Source organism: Cuculus canorus, chromosome 1 (assembly GCF_017976375.1).
Source record: "Cuculus canorus isolate bCucCan1 chromosome 1, bCucCan1.pri, whole genome shotgun sequence".
NCBI lineage: Eukaryota > Metazoa > Chordata > Aves > Cuculiformes > Cuculidae > Cuculus > Cuculus canorus.
In genome coordinates, this window is record NC_071401.1 from 162,061,733 (window position 1) to 162,082,116 (window position 20,384).

The 20,384-nt window shown below is 38.5% G+C and overlaps 1 protein-coding gene across 12 annotated transcripts in view; it reads left to right on the forward strand.

Moving 5' to 3' along the window:
- The window catches only part of NAV3 (neuron navigator 3), a 553,670-nt gene that overhangs the window by 471,236 nt on the left and 62,050 nt on the right, over positions 1-20,384 (forward strand). For all 12 annotated transcript variants that reach the window (XM_054072776.1, XM_054072766.1, XM_054072783.1 and 9 more), the window contains 2 exons: positions 15,593-15,731; positions 19,025-19,301. In XM_054072776.1, coding sequence (XP_053928751.1) covers positions 15,593-15,731; positions 19,025-19,301 — 416 coding nt within the window. The remainder of the gene's footprint in view (positions 1-15,592; positions 15,732-19,024; positions 19,302-20,384) is intronic.

The following is a 20,384-nucleotide window of genomic DNA, read 5'->3' on the forward strand; positions in this document are numbered from 1 at the left end:
TAAAAAAACCCCAAAAAACAGTGGGCCATGGGAATCTGCCTGTTCGTCATAACATAGCAAGTATCCTGTGATGTTTTGCAAACAGGTGTAACCACTCGTCAAGCCATGGACAAGTCTATTTGTTGACTACTGCAACTGGCTTCAGGCTTGGACTTTTGTTTGGACCTCTCTTGTTTTTACTCTTCACCACCATTAGTTCCAGTGATGTTTTAGCTCAATGCCTAGGTTGCTGAAGAATGAATCTGAGGCCGAAAGCTAGTGTGTGATTAATACTGTACATGGATCAGATCCCTCTGCAGGCAAAGAGAAGCAATACCAAAGCGAGGGCAACACCACACACGGTGCCTCACTGCTGAATGTGGAGTACCCTATGGTCACTTTGCTTTGCAATAGCTTGTACATGTTCTTTCCAATCTCTGGTTTTAATACAGTTATTAGAAGTGAATCTTTAACTCATTTAACTATCATGTTTGTAACAATCATCTGTATTTAAGTATCTCACAATTAGAGCATTTGGAGTACCACCTGAAGTTCATATGAAATTCTCTCTGATGCAATGGCAATGTGAGAGATGTCAATTGAAAATCACAGCTTTGAGTGAAGGATAAGAGAGCAAGTATCTTTATTAAGCCAGTGAGCTAGCAAAAACTGGAGAAAGGTCAAGGGTGACAGTGAGGACTGTCCTCTCTTTTTTTCTCTGCTCTTTTGGAAAAAGTCACGAAAAGTACTGAGACAATTGAAGAATTGCCTTGATGTTACTGCTGCCTCTTTGCCTTTTCAGTGACTGAAGCAATATAGTCAAAAAAGGGAGCAGTGTTTCTTTGCAGGGGTTTCTGCTGCAAGGAGAAAATTCTATCTCGATGTATTTTGTAGCAATTAAATACTTACATAAAAGTTTCTCCTCTCATAGTTGGTTCTGTCTTCATGTTTTAGCACAACAGTCTTGGTTGTTGCCCAATATAAGGTTAGCTATCCTTTTACCACCCCAGTTGCAGTCCTTCCAAACCATTTTAGAATATTTTGTGATACATGTTTATGTTAGTAATTCTGTACCTTTCCTGGGAGTTGAAGTTTGGTGCAATTAGATATGGAAATGAAAACTTTTTGTAAGTGAAAAAGCTGTAGATAGTATAGTATACACATTGGGGTTTTTTGTAGAAGAGCTGTGATCTATAGTGCTACATATTTTATATGTTGGAGATTTTAAGAGGTAAGTTTACACTAGAGTTTTCAGCCTGCCATAGCCTGTTCTCACTTTTGCAATACCCCATGCCCTTTAATTTCCACTGCTTTTGATAATTTTATGTGGTCTGTCAAAAAGCAAAGATTATCTGAATTTTAGGTTAAATGGAAGAGAGAAAGGCAATTTCAGGTGAAAAGTACACAGAGCACTTGGATAATGTAAAGACAACAGACTCTCTGCTAGAATTGCATGGGCGGATTTTTGCTGCAGGCCCTGTGCCACTGTCTGTGGTGCCCTTTGTCTTAGCTCTATGTCTAGGGTAGAGATGATGCAGTAATTCAGTTCTCCAAACTCTCTGCTCCTTGCTAATGTGTAGAGCTTTGACCTTTGTAGGTAACATCAATCCTTTTTTCATGCAGGATTTGAGCGTTGTGTCCGTCTCTGCTGCAATCCATCATACTTAAACATAGAGTCATGGTTTGGGTTGGAAGGGACCTTAAAGATCATCTAGTTCCAACCCCCCTTTCATGGGTGGAGACACCTCCCACTAGATCAGGCTGCTCAAGGCTCCATCCAACCTGGCCTTGAACACCTCCGGGGAGTGGAAGTCTCTCCACAGTCTCTTGCTGTCTGATCTTTAGATGTCTTTCTTGCATCCTAATTCTTTCTGCAACATTGCAGATGAGTGTTTTCATTCCTAGTTCTCCTAGCAGGTAGTAAAAAAGGACTCTAGTTCTTTCTAGTTTTTTCAGCAGAACTGTAGGTTTCATACCTATCCATTATAGTAATATTTTCTTTTTTCCACATGGAAAAACTGCACTGAAAACAACAGTGTGCATGCATTGTTTCTTTTTTTTTTCCTGAAAATTTTACGTTCACTTCCACACTTTCATAGCTTGCCTAGGGTTGGGTGTTTCTGTGTGGGAACAATAAATAGCAAGCTTGCTTTTCATATTGCGAAGTTAATTAAAAATTCACACAGTTGCAAGGATATGTTGCACTTTAATTGTGTCTTGTTTTCAGTCTCAGTGTAATCATCATTTTGGAGAGATGTTTAAAATTGCTTTCAGATGAGGTGTCCTGTGCAGCAAAGTGAGATGCCTGGAGGGAATGCATTCACTACTTCTTGTTTGGTCCCATCACAAAATTTTCTTTCTGCCCCTTTCATGTCAACCTCAGTGTACCCCTCAGTCACCCAGAATCCCTGAGAAGGAGCCAGAACCAAATTCCCTGAACATTTGGTAGACCCTGATATGTTAGGGGAGTAAATGCACACGGGCACTTATTTATGTGTCTACAGGGAGATTGGGCATTATTTTTTCCTGATGAAGATGTTTAGAGTCTGAAATGGGTCCCGTTTTTAAAACCGGCATTCCACACTATTGACAAGCCGTGTCAAAAGTGGCTTCAATTCATGAGTACCATTTTTCTCTTTTGGTCAATCTGACAATAATAGTAATTTTGGTACTCTCAGACATTGGAAAGAAAACTCATAGTGAGGTAAGTTAGTGCTGCCACCTTTTCAGCTGAAAAGGGTGCTTTTAATGTTCTGCTTCTGCTTCTTTGAACTTTGAGCTCGAAACAGCCAAGGAAATTATTCTGTTATCCAGAAGAAGGACTACAACTTTCTAAAGGCTTTCAGGGTTTTTTTGAAAGAAATTGTTTACAAAACAGAAGGCAAAATGCCTTCCAGAAATATCTATCACTATACTAGAAAGAATACAAAAAAGTTTAGCATAGATAAAAATCAGTTATTGCTGGTTACACCTTCAAAATTTGCCATATCTTTTTAAAGGAATTTTTATATTTTTTTGTTCTGATTTTGCATTAAATTATGGGTGAAATGTTTTTTAAATTTGTCACAAGAGAAACTGAAATGTTTCGTTTAAGGAAAAAAAAAATCTTTAAAAAGTCCTGTTTCAAATATGCAATTTATTTTATCCTTTATTATTTTATTTTATATACACTTTTCATATAACTAGCATATGGTATAATATTTCATTGAGAATGCTTCAATTTAGGAAAAGGTAGATTTGTTCAATATTTATGTAGAGTTCTCCATCATGATTGAAATATCAAATAAAGCAAATTGAAACAACTGAGAACTAAGATGTAAAAAGAATATCTGGGAAGTCCTATTCCATCTGTTTTCTCAGTGCAATAAAGTGTCATTTCTGATAAAATGACAATGTAATTAGAGATTGACTGAAATTTATAAATGAGTTTCTAAGTTATTCCTTTTTTGAGCAAATCACAATTTTATTAAAAATATTGCGAGATACTTTAATTTCTATAATAAAATCACTATATTTTCCAATACGTTTTGATTCAAATTTTCCAGCTAGCTTGATATCTGCATGGATCCGTGACATTTTGCCTTGTCACAGTCCAGAAACCTGAACAATTGATGTGGCCTGCAACTCACTCTCCTCTCCAGACTTCTAAAAATTGGATAAGGATTAGGTTGAAAGTTCTATAAATGAGCTCCTACTCTCATTGGCAAGGTGATAAGCACATGGCATGGGGAATTATCAAGAGATTATGGAACTAACAAAGATTGGGTACCACTGGTATACAGAATAGCAAATACATATGTTTGGAATTTTTTTGTGATGGATTGATCCCAATTCCGTGATCTCTGAGCAGAATCCAATATAATTGTTCAATGATTGTTCTTAATGACCATGTGAAAAGTGGCAATGTAACATAAAGTGCAACTGAATAGTATTTAGAGTTGCTGCAAAAGCCTGGCACAAGTTAGGTTTAAAGATAATATTAAACTCTTCAAACAGAATTTGCCTAAAACTAACCAATGTCAGTAATCTAAATGTCCAAGTAGCTCTTTAATGCAGAACACGAAAATCTTAAACATAGGGGAATTAAAAAAAAAAAAAAATCAAATAACTGCTTGATGACTAAACCTCTGCAAAGAAATCCATGTTTTCTAAACTCAGCAGCCTGACCTTCAAGAGGGAAAAGGCTAGAAGCAATTAAAATAAGAAAAAAACCCTCCAAATCTCAAGCCTGAATAAAAATGGTCCATGAACCTATTTATTAAAAAGAGGATAATGATATGCCTAAACTGGATGAACCTTTTCTTTTTTTTATTTCCTTTTAAAGCAGTGTACAGAATCATGTACGTCTGATGTATTTCATTCATATTGCACATTTCCTCTCAGGGAGACTTCTTTGCCTCTGTCTTCATTTGCTGTGCACTTCCACGAGAGTTATAAGAAACTGTAGTTTTTTGAGCCTTTGTGTTTTCTTCAAAGCTTGAATGAAAACAGCCAGTAGTTTGTGACCAGGTAGGAGTGATGTGCAAGTTCCTGAAGGCCGGATGCACAGACAGCATGAGCATTGAAGCCTTTATTCCTGATGATGTTGAAAATCAGGTCATGCAGAAGCAGGAGAAAGTCCCTCCCTACTTTCTGCTAAAGCAGTAATTTGGGTCTTTACTCAGCAAAATCTAAGAAACAAGCCACACGTGTGAGTGACAGTCCTGGCAAACAAAACCAGTAGAAGAAAAGGTTTTGTGTTCTGCTTCGCTTGTACTTTCTCAGACAGGTTGTTGTAATGATGCTGACTGCAAGCAAGTAAGCCTATTAGGCTTCAGATAATAGGCTTACCCTGTTATCTGAAAATATGTGTGCAGATCAAGCTCTCAAGAGATTCAAGGGTGAAAATTTTTGTTAAGAACCACTTCAGGCACCAAACTAGCAGCTATTCCCACAGTCACAACTTGTCGCTAAACAGCAAACCAGCATTTTGTCTTGAGACCTGCAGGGAAAAAATGCATTGAACGAGGATGTGCAGAAGGAAGCCTGTTGCTTGCGGTTGCTTCCCAGATAAAATTCATCCCATGCTTTCAGAAGGGCTGCATTTCTGACTGTGCTCACCTGTGGTGGGAAGCATCGGGCTCATGGATGTTCTCCCCGCTCCTCAGACTGCAGTGCAGGGCCACCAGCCCTGGGATCACATTATGCCAATGGTCAGGCAAGTTATCAGGGTGTGCTGCAACGAGGTGACAGAGATAGGAGGCGTCTGGTACCAAGTTGTTACTGACACTTCACAATTGTAGAGGATGACTTCAGAAAAAAAAATGAAACCTGAAAGTACAAATGAGTTATAACGATTTTATTTTAGTCTCAAGGACAATGTGAGGTAGCAAATGTCTCTTACAAGCCAAAATCAACTCCAAACCTTGCTTTACCCCAGCACAAAGCTGCATAAAATCATTGGTTTTAAATGTTGCTGTTTCATGGAGATTTATAGGATAAGTATCATGATCAGAATGAATGGAGATTTACTTCAGTTTCATCAGTTACATGCGCTGTTTCTGCACATAAGCAAAAACAGGACAAATAGTTCTAGCAACGAATGTTCTTAAGTGTGAGAGACTACGCACAGCAGAGGATGTTACCAGTAAATCACGACTTTGACATCATGTGAATAATTGCTGTGGAGAATTTGCCTCTGAACCATTATTAGAATGATCTGTTTGGTTTCTTCAAATACTGTAAAGACAAAGTTCAGTAGAGAGCTTTGATTTTTCTGCACCTTCCTCCTGGCTGAAGCTCTGACTGGCAGTTTGCAAAAGTGAATGGTAAATACAGCTTATCTCAGAGTGTTTGAGGTGCTGGTCTCAGTAGGATTTTCCTTCAAATACAAACGTGGATCCCATCAGATGTTTGTTTATGCTTGTGGGATCTTGTTTCTCTCTTCACTTTTGGGGGATGTGAACTGACTGTATACAAAGTGAAGAAAGACATTTTTACTTTTTAAAGTGACAAGGTAACAAGGAATAGAGTTTTATATTGCTTTTGTATCTTCTGAAGATCAGTATAGGCACTGTTATTTGTTTATTTATGTCCATTCAGCTGATGTTAATTAACTTGTCTGAATCTGCATTTGAAAAATTTAAACATTTCTTGGATCCAAATAGTGTATTAAAAACATAACAAACAGCAGTAGGAAGATAATTCCATCAAAAGCTTTTCTCCCTTGGTTTGTTATGATATTGTCAACAGTTCTTGATGGAATTACTTCCTTACATCTTGCTTCAGCCCATATATTATTATTTTCCATACACTGTTTGAAATGTAATTAAAAATGGATGCTGTTTATCTCCCTCATGCTAAAAAAGGACTGCACATTCCAGGAAAAAGAAATCTTTTCTAGTTGAATATTTATTATTTTATTCAAGTAACACTTGCCTAAATTCCATTTTGCAAAGTTCTTTCTTCTCATTGTTGATACATTCTGTTATGAATTTAGAGCTGGTTAATGACTTTCTGCTGTCCCTATCATGTCAGATTAAGCATTGTATTCAGAAATAAGTGGAAACCAGAAGGGGGTTCTGGCAAAAGCTTATTCAGATCCTGAGGTGTGGGTATGCAGGTTTTGGTAGGTATGTATAATTATCACAAAAAATGTAAATCTTCCATCAAGCCTTTTTTTTTCCTGCAGGCTCTAAACCCAAATTGCTTCTTAAAGCACTTATTAAATGCTTAGAAGAAGAAATGTGGAAATACGTTGACCTTGCAAAGTGCATTTTGTTCTAATTGTGCTCCTGGGCTAAAAGTAATTTCTATAGTAGGATGTAATTTTCTAATTGGATCTTCTTATAAAAAAAATTTAAATGTGAAATGAAAAATCCTCCCAAAGTGATACTGCTTTAAAACAGATGCATTAATGCATTGCTTTTCTTTTTAATTGTAAACAGTTTTCCTTAGAATATGCTGAATACATCCATTTTAAAATGTACATGACATGATTTTTTATCCATGACCTCAAAGTAATTCAGAATTAAAGCTTCAGTGGTTGCCTTGTTTGGATATGACAGGTAATGCATTATACTTGCTGAGGAAATGGTGAAGTATGAGTCCAACTGGCTATGTTTTCATTTAGCCATGAGGATGGAATAGCTGCAATGAAATTTGTAGCCCCTGCAAGTTTCTGGTTTGATTCAGGGCATGGGCTTGCAAGAAGGTATTGATTTTATGAACTCTGTGCCATCTTGAATTTGTCTGTGAAGAGTCAGTGTAGCTGTTTTTATGAATAATGAGTCATTGAGCTCGCAGCAAAAGATATAAAATGGATTAATTCATGATGAATTGAACTTTGAAGGAGAAAGTTTGCCAGATGATATATTGACATGCTAGTGAGGAGTTCCTTTAAGTAATATAGTCCAATTATTTTCTTATCTTTTCTTCTTAATGAGCTGAGAGATCATTTCTGTTCCTAAAAGTCAATTAGGGGAATAGCTATGAAGTCTTTATTTCAGGCTTAATCTTGCCTTATTCTCCTGAAACATGTCCTGAAATATGGGTATCAGAAAAGATGGTTTGTGGCAGCAGACTAGACTGCATATTAATCTTCACTTTACTGGTGTGCTGTAGAGAAGCAATGTCAACCTTTATGGAGTGTGTTGTGGAGGCTGATTTATGCATCGTATTCCCTATTTTATGTGTGTAGGACTAGCTTAAGTGCAGACTAATGGTCAACGAGTTCTTTCTTCCTCTTGCAGCGCTTAACTTTTATGAGTAGAGTAGGAAAAGGTGTACTAAGTTCAGGCTTTCTACAGGAACATCTGTTTTAAATTCTTTGCATCTCTCCTATCTCTCCAGTCTTTCCTGCTTACCTTTCGGATATACCTACCTTTGTCTACTGATTAGGGGATTAAATGCCGACCTTTGACTCCCTAAGTCATATTTAATGTGGGTGCACTGAACTTATACTAACACTGATTGCCTTACACTCTGGGTAGACACTCACTTCACAGTTGGATAGATTTTTGGCATTTTGCTTTTTTGGGGCACTACAGGCTAATCTAAGTAACTATCCAGGGTAACAGAAGGTGTCCCAGTCACAGCCACTGCAGTAGTGTACTAGCATCTCATTTGGGAAACACGGAGGTAGGCTATACTAATTAAAGCAATCGCTTGTGTTTCATTTCTCATGGGATAATACCTTGCTACTCATCTTTGATCTGATGTTAGTATGGATTTGGAGATCCTCAAACACACACTCAGGAGTTAAGTTTCCCTTTAGCCCTGAGTTCTAACTCTTTTGTTCTTGTTGATCTCAGTTATATGATTTGCCCCAGGCCATTCATCCCAGCTGCAGAAATACAGGTGGGCACTCCCCTGTATGTACCGACTGCAGTAACGAGCAATTTAGAAGTGTTTAAAAGTATTTTCACTATTTCAAAGCTCAGAGTTTCTATAAAAAATGAGTAAGGGTTGTTTTGCTCAATGCATTTTTCAGATTCCCTGAATCTCAAATCAATACACAAGTCCCTGAGGATATGCGAGTTAAATTGGCACGAGCAAGACCGTGACCAAGGATTTTCGTAAGCAAGACACACAAGGATTGTAGGCCTACTCTTGTGGTCTAAAGCCTTTCATATGCAGTATAAAACATGTGACAAATAAAGTGCTATTTTTCATTCAGTGTTACAGACCTCACAAACCAGTTGTTCTGATTAAATGAATGCTTTAAGAGGAATGTTTTTGCTTTTATTTTCTAGAGCTGTATTCTGCAAGCTGTAGTTTCTGCTTCTGCTTGCAAAAATAAGTAATGAACCAAAGAAAAGAATGCCAGCAACTTGTCAGACTGTGGCAAGGTGTGGGTACATTGAAGCAACCATACTTTTCCAGCAGAGTCAGTTGATTGGAGTCTTGCTGCCTTCATATGTCTTCATGATCTGCTTGTGAAAAGCTTTTTCAGTTGCATACTTAGGCCACTTTGGCTGCAGGCACTCTCAAAAATTAATGAAGTAAGCCAATCCAGGCAATGACCTAGCTTATCAGTATGGTGGGCTTGACTGAGCTGGCAAGTTACAGGACTTATAGGAAAATGCCAAAAATAGAAACAGGAAGGGTGGAAGGAACAATCATTGTGGTTGGGTGCTCCACTGTGTCTTGTCTGCAATTAGAGACTGTTTTGATTTTCAGAAACAAGTGCTGTGAAAGAAGAATATTATAGGTATCTATGGAACTAACACAAATTGTTAGTACCACTTCCTTTTGCCATACACCTGTAGCACTCATTGCTCTCCTAGTGCAGTGAATTTTGTGTTTTCAGCAAAACATCTAGAAAAAAAATTGTTGCATGTTTCTGCAGGTCTTCATTATGTAGGGTACAGCAAGTATTTATTATCCGGTTTGTTTCATCGCATATTTGCCCTAGAGCTCTGTTGCTTGCCCACCTGCTGTGTGAAATAACATCTTATCCCATATGAATTATTCTTCATTTGGTTCTGACTCAGAATTAGATTTTTTTTTTCAAGCAAAGAAGTCCAAATCCTTGTGGAAAACAAACAGAAAAGTGTCATGAGCACAACTAAGTGCAATTTATCTTCATATTTGTGGGAATAAGTGTGAGGATATGTTTATGATCTTCATTCAGCTCTACATACTGATGTTAAGCACTGGGTATTTTGACTTCTGACACTTTGCTATTTCTAGAACAGCTATGCAGTAAAAAGGTCAATGAGAGGATTATTGGGGAGAAGTCTTTTCAGTACTGTGCACTAGTGAAAATGAGACAAGGAGTGATAGTGGAGATCAACCAGTTGTGTAGACAGCAAGATGAAGTGGATTCTTCAACTTCATGGAGTATTTTGTGTGATCAGTCAGTTGGAACCTCACTTGAAGCATTGGAACAACTTGTAGAGCACTCGTATTTGTGCAATGCTCATAGCAACTAGAGACAATGTAGAAGTCACTGTCGTCTCCAGCACAAGTGTTATTTCTTGCTTCGAAGTGGGCAAGAACTGTTCAGATTTGAAAGATGCATGTTAGAATTAGAAGACGTGTTTTAGCTAGTGGAAATCATAGAATCATAGAATCATGAAGTCATAGACTAGTTTGGGTTGGAAGGGTCTTAAAGATCATCTAGTTCCAACCCCCCTGTGATAGGCAGGGACACCTCTTACTAGATCAGGATGCCCAAGGCCTCATCCAACCTGGCCTTGAACACCACCAGGGATGGGGCACCCACAGCTTTTCTGGGCAACCTGTGCCAGTGCATCACCACTCTCACAGTGAAGAAATTCCTCCTTATGTCTAGTCTAAATCTGCCTCTCTCCAGTTTATACCCATTGCCCCTAGTCCCCAGCTTTATTGTAGGTCCTCTTCAGCTACTGGAAGGCTGCTATAAGGTCTCCTCAGAGCCTTCTCTTCTCCAGACTGAACAAGCTCAACTCTCTCAGCCTGTCCTCCTATGGGGGATGCTCCAATCCTCTGATCATCCTTGTACTCCTTCTCTGGACCCGTCCCAACAGCTCCATATCCTTCTTATGTTAAGGATTCCAGAACTGGACACAGTATTCCAGATAAGGTCTCACAAGAGGGGAATAGAGGGGCAGAATCACCTCCCTCGACCTGCTGGCCACGCTTCTTTTGATGCAGCCCAGGATACATTTGGCCTTCTGAGCTGCGAGCACACATTGCTGGCTCATGTCAAGCTTCTTGTCAGTCAGCAACCCCAAGTTCTTCTCTGCAGGACTGCTCTCAATCACATCATCCCCCATCCTGTATTCAAACCATGGATTGCCCTGACCCAGGTGTAGGACCTTGCATTTGGCCTTTTTGAACCTCATGAGGTTCACACAAGCCCATTTCTTCAGCTTGTCCATGTCCTTCTGGATGACATCCCATCCTTCCAGTGTGTGAATAATCACTAGGCACACCTACTGCATCAAAGAAAAACACAGATCCTCTGGCCAGAAAGAATATTGGTAATGTTACTGCAAAGAGCCTGGGAAAATTGAAAGACCATGAGGTATATTTCTGGATGATGATTGTACCACAGTCGCTATAAATCTAGGTAGGGATGGAAGGGACTCTTGGTGCCTGTCACATGGTTCGGCATGCTTTTTCTGGCTCCCAAGGTGAGGGACCCTGTGTAACCTTAATTAAGATTCCTTGTCCGCATGTGTTTTCAGGCAATTGTGGTTTGATCAACAGCTTCCCACAACATCTAGAGTCCTTATTTTGTACAATGTGTAAGCTGAGGGTATTCAAGGTATTCAATTTTAAAGTTATTTAAAATTTTATGTCTTCTGTGTTATTCCTTATGTTGTGTCCCCTTATTTTATTTATCTTATGTTATTTGAACATTTTTCTAAAGACAAAGTAAGGAACTTTTTAAAGGTGCCTTTCAGTGTAGTGTCTGAGTATCCACAGTTATCAGAGACTGTGTTTTCAAACTCATTTGTGCATGTACTGTGTCCATTTTACAGATGGTAATCTGAGGTACGGTAACGCTAATGCCGAAAATAGCTGCTGGTTTTTGATATATAGTTTCAGTTGCCAGTAACCTAAATTTTAAGTTACCACTGCAGCATAGTATAGGTTCAAAGCACACATTTACATGCATTACATCTTTGCAAGTCAGCTGCTAAGCTCTAAAGAAAATTAGAAGCGCTTGGTTGGTATCTGACTTGTTAAAAATGTTGGTTAAAGCAGCCACCTAATATCTTGCAGGTTGCAGGGAGTCTCGTACACCAGGGGCTTCAGTCATGCTTCATATAGTCAATTTTGTTACAGAAGTCTTTCAACTTTTTTAAAAAATGACAGACTGTGGCTTGCTTTAATGCAAAATTCTGATTCATTCCTAGAGCAGACCTCTTACAAATACTGAATTAATTGTTTCTAAAGAAAAAAAAATGTAGCATGTGGTTGTGTTATTAAAATCTGTGTTGTTATGTACATTCACAATGAGAGTAGTGACTGGTGAGCTGTTTATTTGCTCTCCGTTTACTGATTTGATCCCAGAACTGGGCAGCACACCAGTGGCTGAGTTGAGCTGCTGGGTGAGGAGGAGCTTTTGGCCAGTTAGCTGGGAAGATAAACTAAGGAGACTCTGCCAGGCACAGGCAAACAGCATTTTTAAAGAGATTTATAAATCCAAATTTGAAAGTGTTTCTCTTAGAAACAGCAAAATGCACACCCTTAATGTGAAGATTATGGCTTGCTAAATTTCAAGATTCTTCTCCAGTTCCTCTTGGGATCCAGGATTTTCTCAAAGAAAAGGTTTCCAGAACTTGTCAAAACAGGCATTTTTCTCTTAACCTGTCTCCCATGAAGCTGAATTGCATTTACTGACATTTTCTTTTAAAGAAATCAAACTGAGTCTGACACCTAACAAGAAAAATACCAGACCTTGCCAAAGTTCTAAGTAGCTAAAATGTGGTTTTAAACAGGGAAGTGGTGTGAGGCATTAATAAGCAGCAGTAGTAACCTGACCTGTCATAAACTCTATAGGATGCTTGAAAAAGAGAAAAGTAAATGAAAGATAAAATGAAAATGAAGGATGAATCTTAGCCAGTGAATTAAAAGCCTATATTAAGTCCCCTAGGTACAGTTTAACAATGAACACTGTTCTACTTTTACCAGATTTGTTTGTCATACCTTTGCTTGTTTAAAGGAGAAATTAATAAGAATTGTCAAGAATTTTATCCAAATTATAAGCAAGGCATCTTCATTATCCAAAAATTATATTAATTCGTCTGATAGCCACTTTGCTATCCAAACGTGGGGAAAGAAGGCTGAAAAGATAGAACCACTAGGTACTGAAAGGTGAAAGGTTTAGCTACATGAACAGGTTAAACCAACTCTGGATAATGCACAAAAATAAGCACAGAATAACAATCTTCACTGCCGAAAGGTTGGTCGATATGATCTCTTTTGTTGGAGCTTTCTATTTCTACTCTGTATTTTGTAAAGGTTGTTATAAAACACTCTGTCAATTAGGAATCGGTTTCTCTAGCAGAGCTTTGAAAAATGCCATACAGGAAAGAAAAAGGGTTTGGAAATTCCTGTTTTTCATAGGCATACTGAATATTACCCCGCAGATTTAGAAAATGTCTTGAACACCTATCATAAGAGGCAAAAAAATCCAGACAAATATAGTGATGGCTCTGAAAGGTCAGTAGGGGAGGTGTCAAAGTAATCTTATCTATATCTTAGAAGATGGCCATGAGCATTCCCAGAACCTACTAATAATCCACTGGTGAGTGAGGTTTGATGAGTCTGAAACACCACAGAGAAGCCATAATAGTATGGAAATGTGATCATAGTCTTTTTTTGCCTGAAAACTTCAACTGCAGAGAACAAGTTTATATTTTGTCAATCAACTGAACTGTTTCGGAATTTAGAAAATTTAAATCTTCTTACAGAGAAAAATGAGCATGACTTGAAGTACCAAAAATGAAAATAGAATAAAATAAAAAACATGGAGAAACAGAACATTGATCTTGGTCCCCAGGGTCTTAAAGTATACTCAGAAAATTGATGGTCAAATATTAATTGATATGAAAGTCATACATTAAAAGTTCATGTTGCTTGTGAAAGTACCCAATATATCTCATTTTGGATCTGGTTACGATTTAATTAATCCTTTCTTAAAGTATCTTTTAATGTGGGCATATTATCTTTTCTAAAACCTAACCACGTATAATATTATCTATGTTTTTATCCATCTGCAAGGGTATCAGTCTTAACACTGTTATAGAAGGTATATTCCCATGTGGTACATGGCATTCGAATAATGACTTTTAGCACCAGTGAAATTCCACATCACATTAGATACTGGAAAATACAGAAAGTGTGAATTATTAGTGCTTTGGAAATGGTTCTTAGATGAATGTGGGCAGCCTATAAAGTTAAATATTATAATTGCTTAGATATTAAATTGTTTTATTTAATCACTCGTGTGTATATTACCTGGAAATTTTCCAGAAGCTGTATATATTTGTAGTCATTATACTCAACAGCAGAAAGTGCAACACTGTAATAAACTCTTACTCTCTGAAATATGTTTATCTTGTCACTGAGCTGGCTTACTAATGTGATTTTCTACCTTTCACCAAACAAAGGTAAATGCTTGCAGCAGTTGCTATGGTAGCAGACTAGCACACTGAACTTTCTGGTACCTCAGCTCACATTTTGTACCATGCAGTTTGCTGTCACTGCTGTTGACTTTCTAAAGCCTTCCATGAACAAGTGGAAAAGTGAATTTAGCCTCCCAAATCACCACTTTTAAAATAGGGATTCACAAATATTTTCCTTGTTAGCTGAGGATGACTGGTAGCAATAGTAATCAGCTTTAACTAGACTGTGGGACTGAATTTTGAATTTTCCTGGGATGACTGTAGAATCTGACCTAAAAATCAACTCCTAATACAGGCTACAGCAAAACAAGGATATTATGTATTCTTTCTTGTGTTTTGAACTTTACTAGCACAAATAAATATATCACCTACGTTTGTCTCTCCCCAGAAGTTATCTGACTAGAATAGGCTTTATCAGTCCCCTCCTCTCTAGGAAAGGGAAAGACACAAAGAGGTACCTGCAGTGGGCAATTCATCCTTCAAACCTGAGATACTTGAAGACAGACTGACCTGCCTCCTAGGGGAGCCTGCTTCTTTTTACTGGTTAGACAGGGCACCTAGATGCCCTGTAGCTTAAATGAGATATCTGACTTTAAATAGCTTAAACTATAGAAGATGGATCACACTGCAAATGATAAGGTGAATATTTTTCAAACTCTGTGGCCTGGGAATAACACAGAATAAGATTAACAGGTTGCGATGCAGAAAAACTGGGAATATATGACTGTATATGGCAATAGCCTAAAAATCATAATGTAACACTATGGAGAAGCAATTGTCTAGAGAAAGGTTTGTGAAACAACAACAAACCTCCCTTCCTTGCAAAAGCAAGGCTTTTCTGAGGGTAAATAAATGACATTTCTGTAAGAGTAGATTTTCTCTCATTTGCATCCTCTGCCTCAATCTCCCAAAGAGTTGACAGCCTGTGTTTCTTGAGAGATGTACAACATGTTCTCTGTCAACTCTGGTGACTGCATTGCCAGGGAGTCCTGTTTTGAAGGCATTGCACCCACTAGACAAAGGCTGAAGACAAGAAAATAAAACTTTTGGAAATACTGGCTTCCTGCTGACAGGTGATTAGGCTGCAGAAGAGATACTCCTTTTATTTTTCTGTATCCTGGAAATCCATCAGGCATTCTCCAAGCTATTAATAATGCTTTGGCTAGCAGTACTTGGTAGGTTTAATGGATTTCCCTGCCAGCGTACTGAATGTGGTTGCAATGAAGCATGAAACAACCTTTTTTAATGACTTACACTAGTGCTTGCTCAGATCTGATGTTAGTTTTTTAAAAGGCACCTGGACCTTTCATTAATTGAACAAGCAACCACTTGGCGGTAAGTGAATAATTAATTAAAATTCTGAAAACTAATATTCATTGTACATTAGGAAATATTACTAAAAATTTTCTCATAAACCCCTTGAAGAATAAGTAATTACTTCTATTGATTTTGAGATGCTTTCTGACTATTAACATACAGTATGTAAAGTACCTGTGCCCTTTTCTCTGCAGCTGGGATGACAGCAGCTCAGTTAGTAGTGGCCTCAGTGACACTCTTGACAACCTCAGCACAGATGATTTGAACACCACCTCATCTGTCAGCTCTTATTCCAATATAACTGCCTCTTCAAGGAAGAACACTCATGCCCAGGTAAGTATATTTGAACTGCTATTTCTTGCAATGTTCCAGAAGCATGTGGGATAACAGGAAAAACACGTTTAGTAATAATGCCTCTGAAACAATTGAAATATTCATATTTTGCAAATTCCTCTGTAACATTTGTGTGCAAGAAGCCCATGGACCCCAATGAATAGAGCCCAATCCTGACCTGTCAGCTGACATCGTAGATGCCCTGCTCCCAGGGCACATCCCACTGTAAAAGGTGCCAGCCAGCAAGACCTTCTGCCTGACCTGGGGGAGTTCCCACTGGTCCCAGCCTCAGGAAGCCCTCAGCCACTACTGCATCCTAACACAAAAAACACAGTAAGGCTAGACTTGTGATGGGTGGAGTTCTATTCACTTAGTTGCATTTGGAGTGAGTGTATCTTTGAACAGATAGCACAATATAAATAAGATGGTTTACATCTTTCATGAGCTGACACATGTCAGGGAAGAAATGCATAGAGTGTACTGTCCTTTCCTTTGTCTCTCTGCTGGGAGAAAAGAGGCTGAAAGGGGAATCACACAGGTGGCAGAGCCTCTCTTCTCCCCCAGTTAGGTCCAAAAATGAGTGTCCCATGGGCCCACATCCTGACAATGCATAATGTCAAAATAGAGTTCTGAGCAGGATACAGTCACAAGCTATGTATGTAATACATATATATATATGTGTGTATTTATAAAGCCCTTGTGCCAGATATCCCAGTATTTCTTCCCAGCTCTCCTCAGAATTGCAAGTGATGAAAAAGACAATACAGAATGCTTGCCAAACTCAATTCCCCCACAAAAGGAAAGAAAAACAGGAGAGTTAGTCACAACAGAAAAATATTCTCTGCCATGTTATCTCCTGTTTACAAATGGGGATCTTCAAGACTGAACATTCAGCATCAGGGAAGAGGTTTTGCCTCCAGTGATTTGATGTCAAGTATTCAGGATACAAGACTGACACCCCCAATTTCACTTGGACTCCTGCAGGCAGCCAGTGTTTTGTAGATGTACAACGTGGCAAATTATGTTAACAGGAGAAAAACACGCATTTTTCATTTCCTCCAGACAATGGGGAAATAAAGTTACTTTGGGAATGAAGATTACTTTAATCTGCAGCAAGAGAGATTTCAGGCCAATATTGTACTCATGCAAAGGTACTCACGCAGAGGTCAGCATTCTTCAGCCCTTATGGTTGCCTTTCCCACCCTGTCAGTGTCTCCCGTGGTTGCTGACTGGAGATCAGCCTCTTCCCTTTCACATCAAGAGTGATGGCCAGCTAGTCCTGGCTTACTTGTCCACTGCATCATCATCATCATGACTGGGAAATCTCAGGTTGACTAACTCTATGTGGGTTTTTAATTTGAATAATTAATATTCTAGATACTCAACCAGATACTATTTGCAGTTTGATCGGTGACAAAAAGAGATGGAGCATATGTTCAAACGTTGCTTTCCTGCCAGAGGTGCTTTATGTTATGAAAGCTGGGAAAAGACCTTTATCAGGTCTGCCTTTACCAGACAGATTAATCAGAAAGCAGTATACTCCATGTTAGTCTACAATCTCAGCCAGAAATTGAGATGAGCACAATGTATGGGTGTTTTCCCAGCTGTTCTCCAGGTGTTGGGTGTACTCATGCAACACAGAGGTCTCTTTTGCAGCCTTTTTAAGTGACTGGAGCAGTGCAACCTGGCTATAGCCTACAGATAACATCGCATATGTTTTTGGTTTTTCTGTATTAAAAGAAGAATAATACTGCTTTTTGGATCCCATAATGGTGAAGAGAGTCTTTTAGAAAGTATTATACTTGTAATTTCTTGGAAATGATGCAGTTTGTTTTAAAAATGTATAGCTTTGTGTTTAAAACCATTCATTTATGAGAAGAGTTCTTGGAACACTACACATGTTGTAATAATAACACCAGTGAAAATTCTCTTCTGAACAACACTCCGATATTTGTATAGATGTTTGCTTGGGCTCTTTTCCCATCAATCCTTACCCAAAATCAGTGCTAGCCTCTCCAAAGCACATATGATATTATGGTAGTGCAGACAGCTTTTGCATTTTATACGCCTCAAATGATAAATATGTAAACAGCAACTGATTATTCTGTTGGTCATCTAATCAGTATTAATCCTACTTATGACAGCAGTGCCTAGGAAACAGGCACAGAGGGGTCTCTGTGGAGAAGCAGTTGTGTCAACGCTGAATAATAAAAGGCCTCCCCTGAATGTGATCCAGTTTGCAGTGCTGGTTAGGTTGGCTGTACGAGGATAGGGCTGCAGTTGTACCAGACAACAGTAACAATGAGTGATACCTGAGAGTAGCATCCCTTTTTTTGCTGTTAAAGAGGAGCAAAGGTAAGCAGCACTGGTGAGATGGTGATGTGCAAATAAGGCTTGAAGCTGAGGTCAAGAGGCTGAAGGAAAACACAGGAGGAAGGGTTAAAATGAACAGCCTGTCAGCACAATGAATGCAAGTCTTGTCAAACACAGAGGATAGGATCAGTCTCCAACATTTCTATTTAAGCGTCTTTCACAGCTTCTACCTCCACTGTCTTGTTGGGCTGCTCCTTGCAGCACATCCTTATCAGCAAACACCAGGGAAAACAGATGCTGCAGAAGTGTTAAGTCCTCATATGGGTCTGAGTTTTGGAGTGAGTGTGACCCCAGCTGGTTACCTCCACCCCACGGGTGGGTACTGCTTGTGTAAGCCATTCTTCTGAATGCTCTGCTAGCTAATATAGCTACAGTGAGTCTCTTGTTGGAAGCAATTTGTTTCAGTGGAGACAAACCAATAATAAAGCCATCAACTACAGCAACAATAATTTTGCTGAAGATGTTACTGTTTTCCACTGGTGGCACAACATAGCCAGTGCTGCTGGAGGGTTTGGAAAAGGCATGAAATGAGACTGAGATGATTTTAATAATATATTTAGGAATTCAGTCATTCAGAGCTTTCATAAAACCTCACAGCACAGTGAAATTAAGAGGGAGTTGAGGAGTGATGAGAGTATCACCTCTGATGATTAAATTATGTTTGATTTCATTATGGTTTATCTATGAAGGCAAAAGTTGATATCTTTTGAAAATAAAAGAAAAAAAAGCAAAATATCTTTACAAAATCAGAATGCTTTAGAACTTTTGGGACCGGGATGCTAATGTTTTAGAAGGGATGTTTCCACGACTCTTGCTATAAATAAATCAATATGCTAATCCTCCTCCTCTCTTATCATATAAGAAATCAGCAAATACTGAAGATTCTGAGACTGACCATTTCTCATGCAAATCTCTTGTAGCTGAAGACAGACTCAGAGAAGCGCTCAGTTACAGACAGTGAAACTTGGGGCAGCATTGAAGAACTGAAGAAACCAGAAGAAGATTTTGACAACAGCATAGACAGCAGTGGCAAGTGGAAAGGCCTTCCCTTGGGGCTGTCTGAAGAGTCAGAGAAGGCAGGGCAGAAAGCATCTCTCTCTGTTTCACAGACTGGATCCTGGAGGAGAGGCATGACTGCGCAAGTAGGAACAACTCAGTCCAGGCACAAAGCAGGAACAAGTGCACTCAAGACCCCGGGTATGAAACTTCTGTAGTTCTGGTTACAGCACTGAAAATTAAGGCTTTTTACTGAGACTTCATTTTTAAGCAGTAAGGAATATTTAGTGGGCTGAAAATAATTGATGGATATTGTAAGTGTGTGACAGATACAAGTAACTGTGAGCATATTGGTACTTCTCATATACGACTGCAAGCTAGTATTGTAATAATATACTAGCTTGTTTATCTCAATAACTCTTAGTTTGTTTCACTGCTTAGCGATAAATTATTAATCACACATAGATGTATCCATAACAGAAACTGTGAGTGCATTTTGCTTTACTATCATTTCAGTACATCAACTGCTGTTAAGGAATTCTTAAAAGTATTTTTGGACTCATCTCTGCCTTATCCTTATTCTCTAGAAAACCTGTACCTTTGATAATGAACATATGCATACAAACAGCCGAAGATTTGATGCTGAGATAAAAAGATTTAACAAACAAGTGAGGGGACTCAAAATTAGTCTCTGAACTAAAGCTGAATTGTCACATTCAAGATAGTGCAGATATTCTATAGACCACGGATAGGAGATAAGAATTGTAACAAAAAAATCTTTTTACACACTTTCATCAGTGCTAGATGACTTCTTACCAAATTTTGAAAGACCTCTCAGAAGTAGGAGCCATTTCTGCAATCTGGTCTTGAAGTAAAAATCCGACGTTACTGGAAGAAATCATTATTAAGACCATCTAATCTATAACTTTACTAAGGATAGACCAATTCTTTGTAGGATATTTGCTAGACTTTTGTTATGTCCTGATAAAATACTGCATGAGCATGCTTTAGCTCCCAGTTGTAAAGGCAACTAAAAAAGATCTCAGAAAAAAATTCAAATCCTTTGTGAGCCTTTTTTGTTTCTTTGCAATCTGGAATTACTAAACATTAGTCGGTCTGGTCTATAAGATCCCTGAGGAGCATTGCCATGGTCAATGTTCATGTATATGGATGCAGAAATTACACCTCTGTAATAGCAATTTAAAAAGGAGATACTAAAAGGCTTACCGAATGCCGAACTGCTTCCCAGATAGGTTTTGCTGAAGATGAGCAGGCAGCCACTGT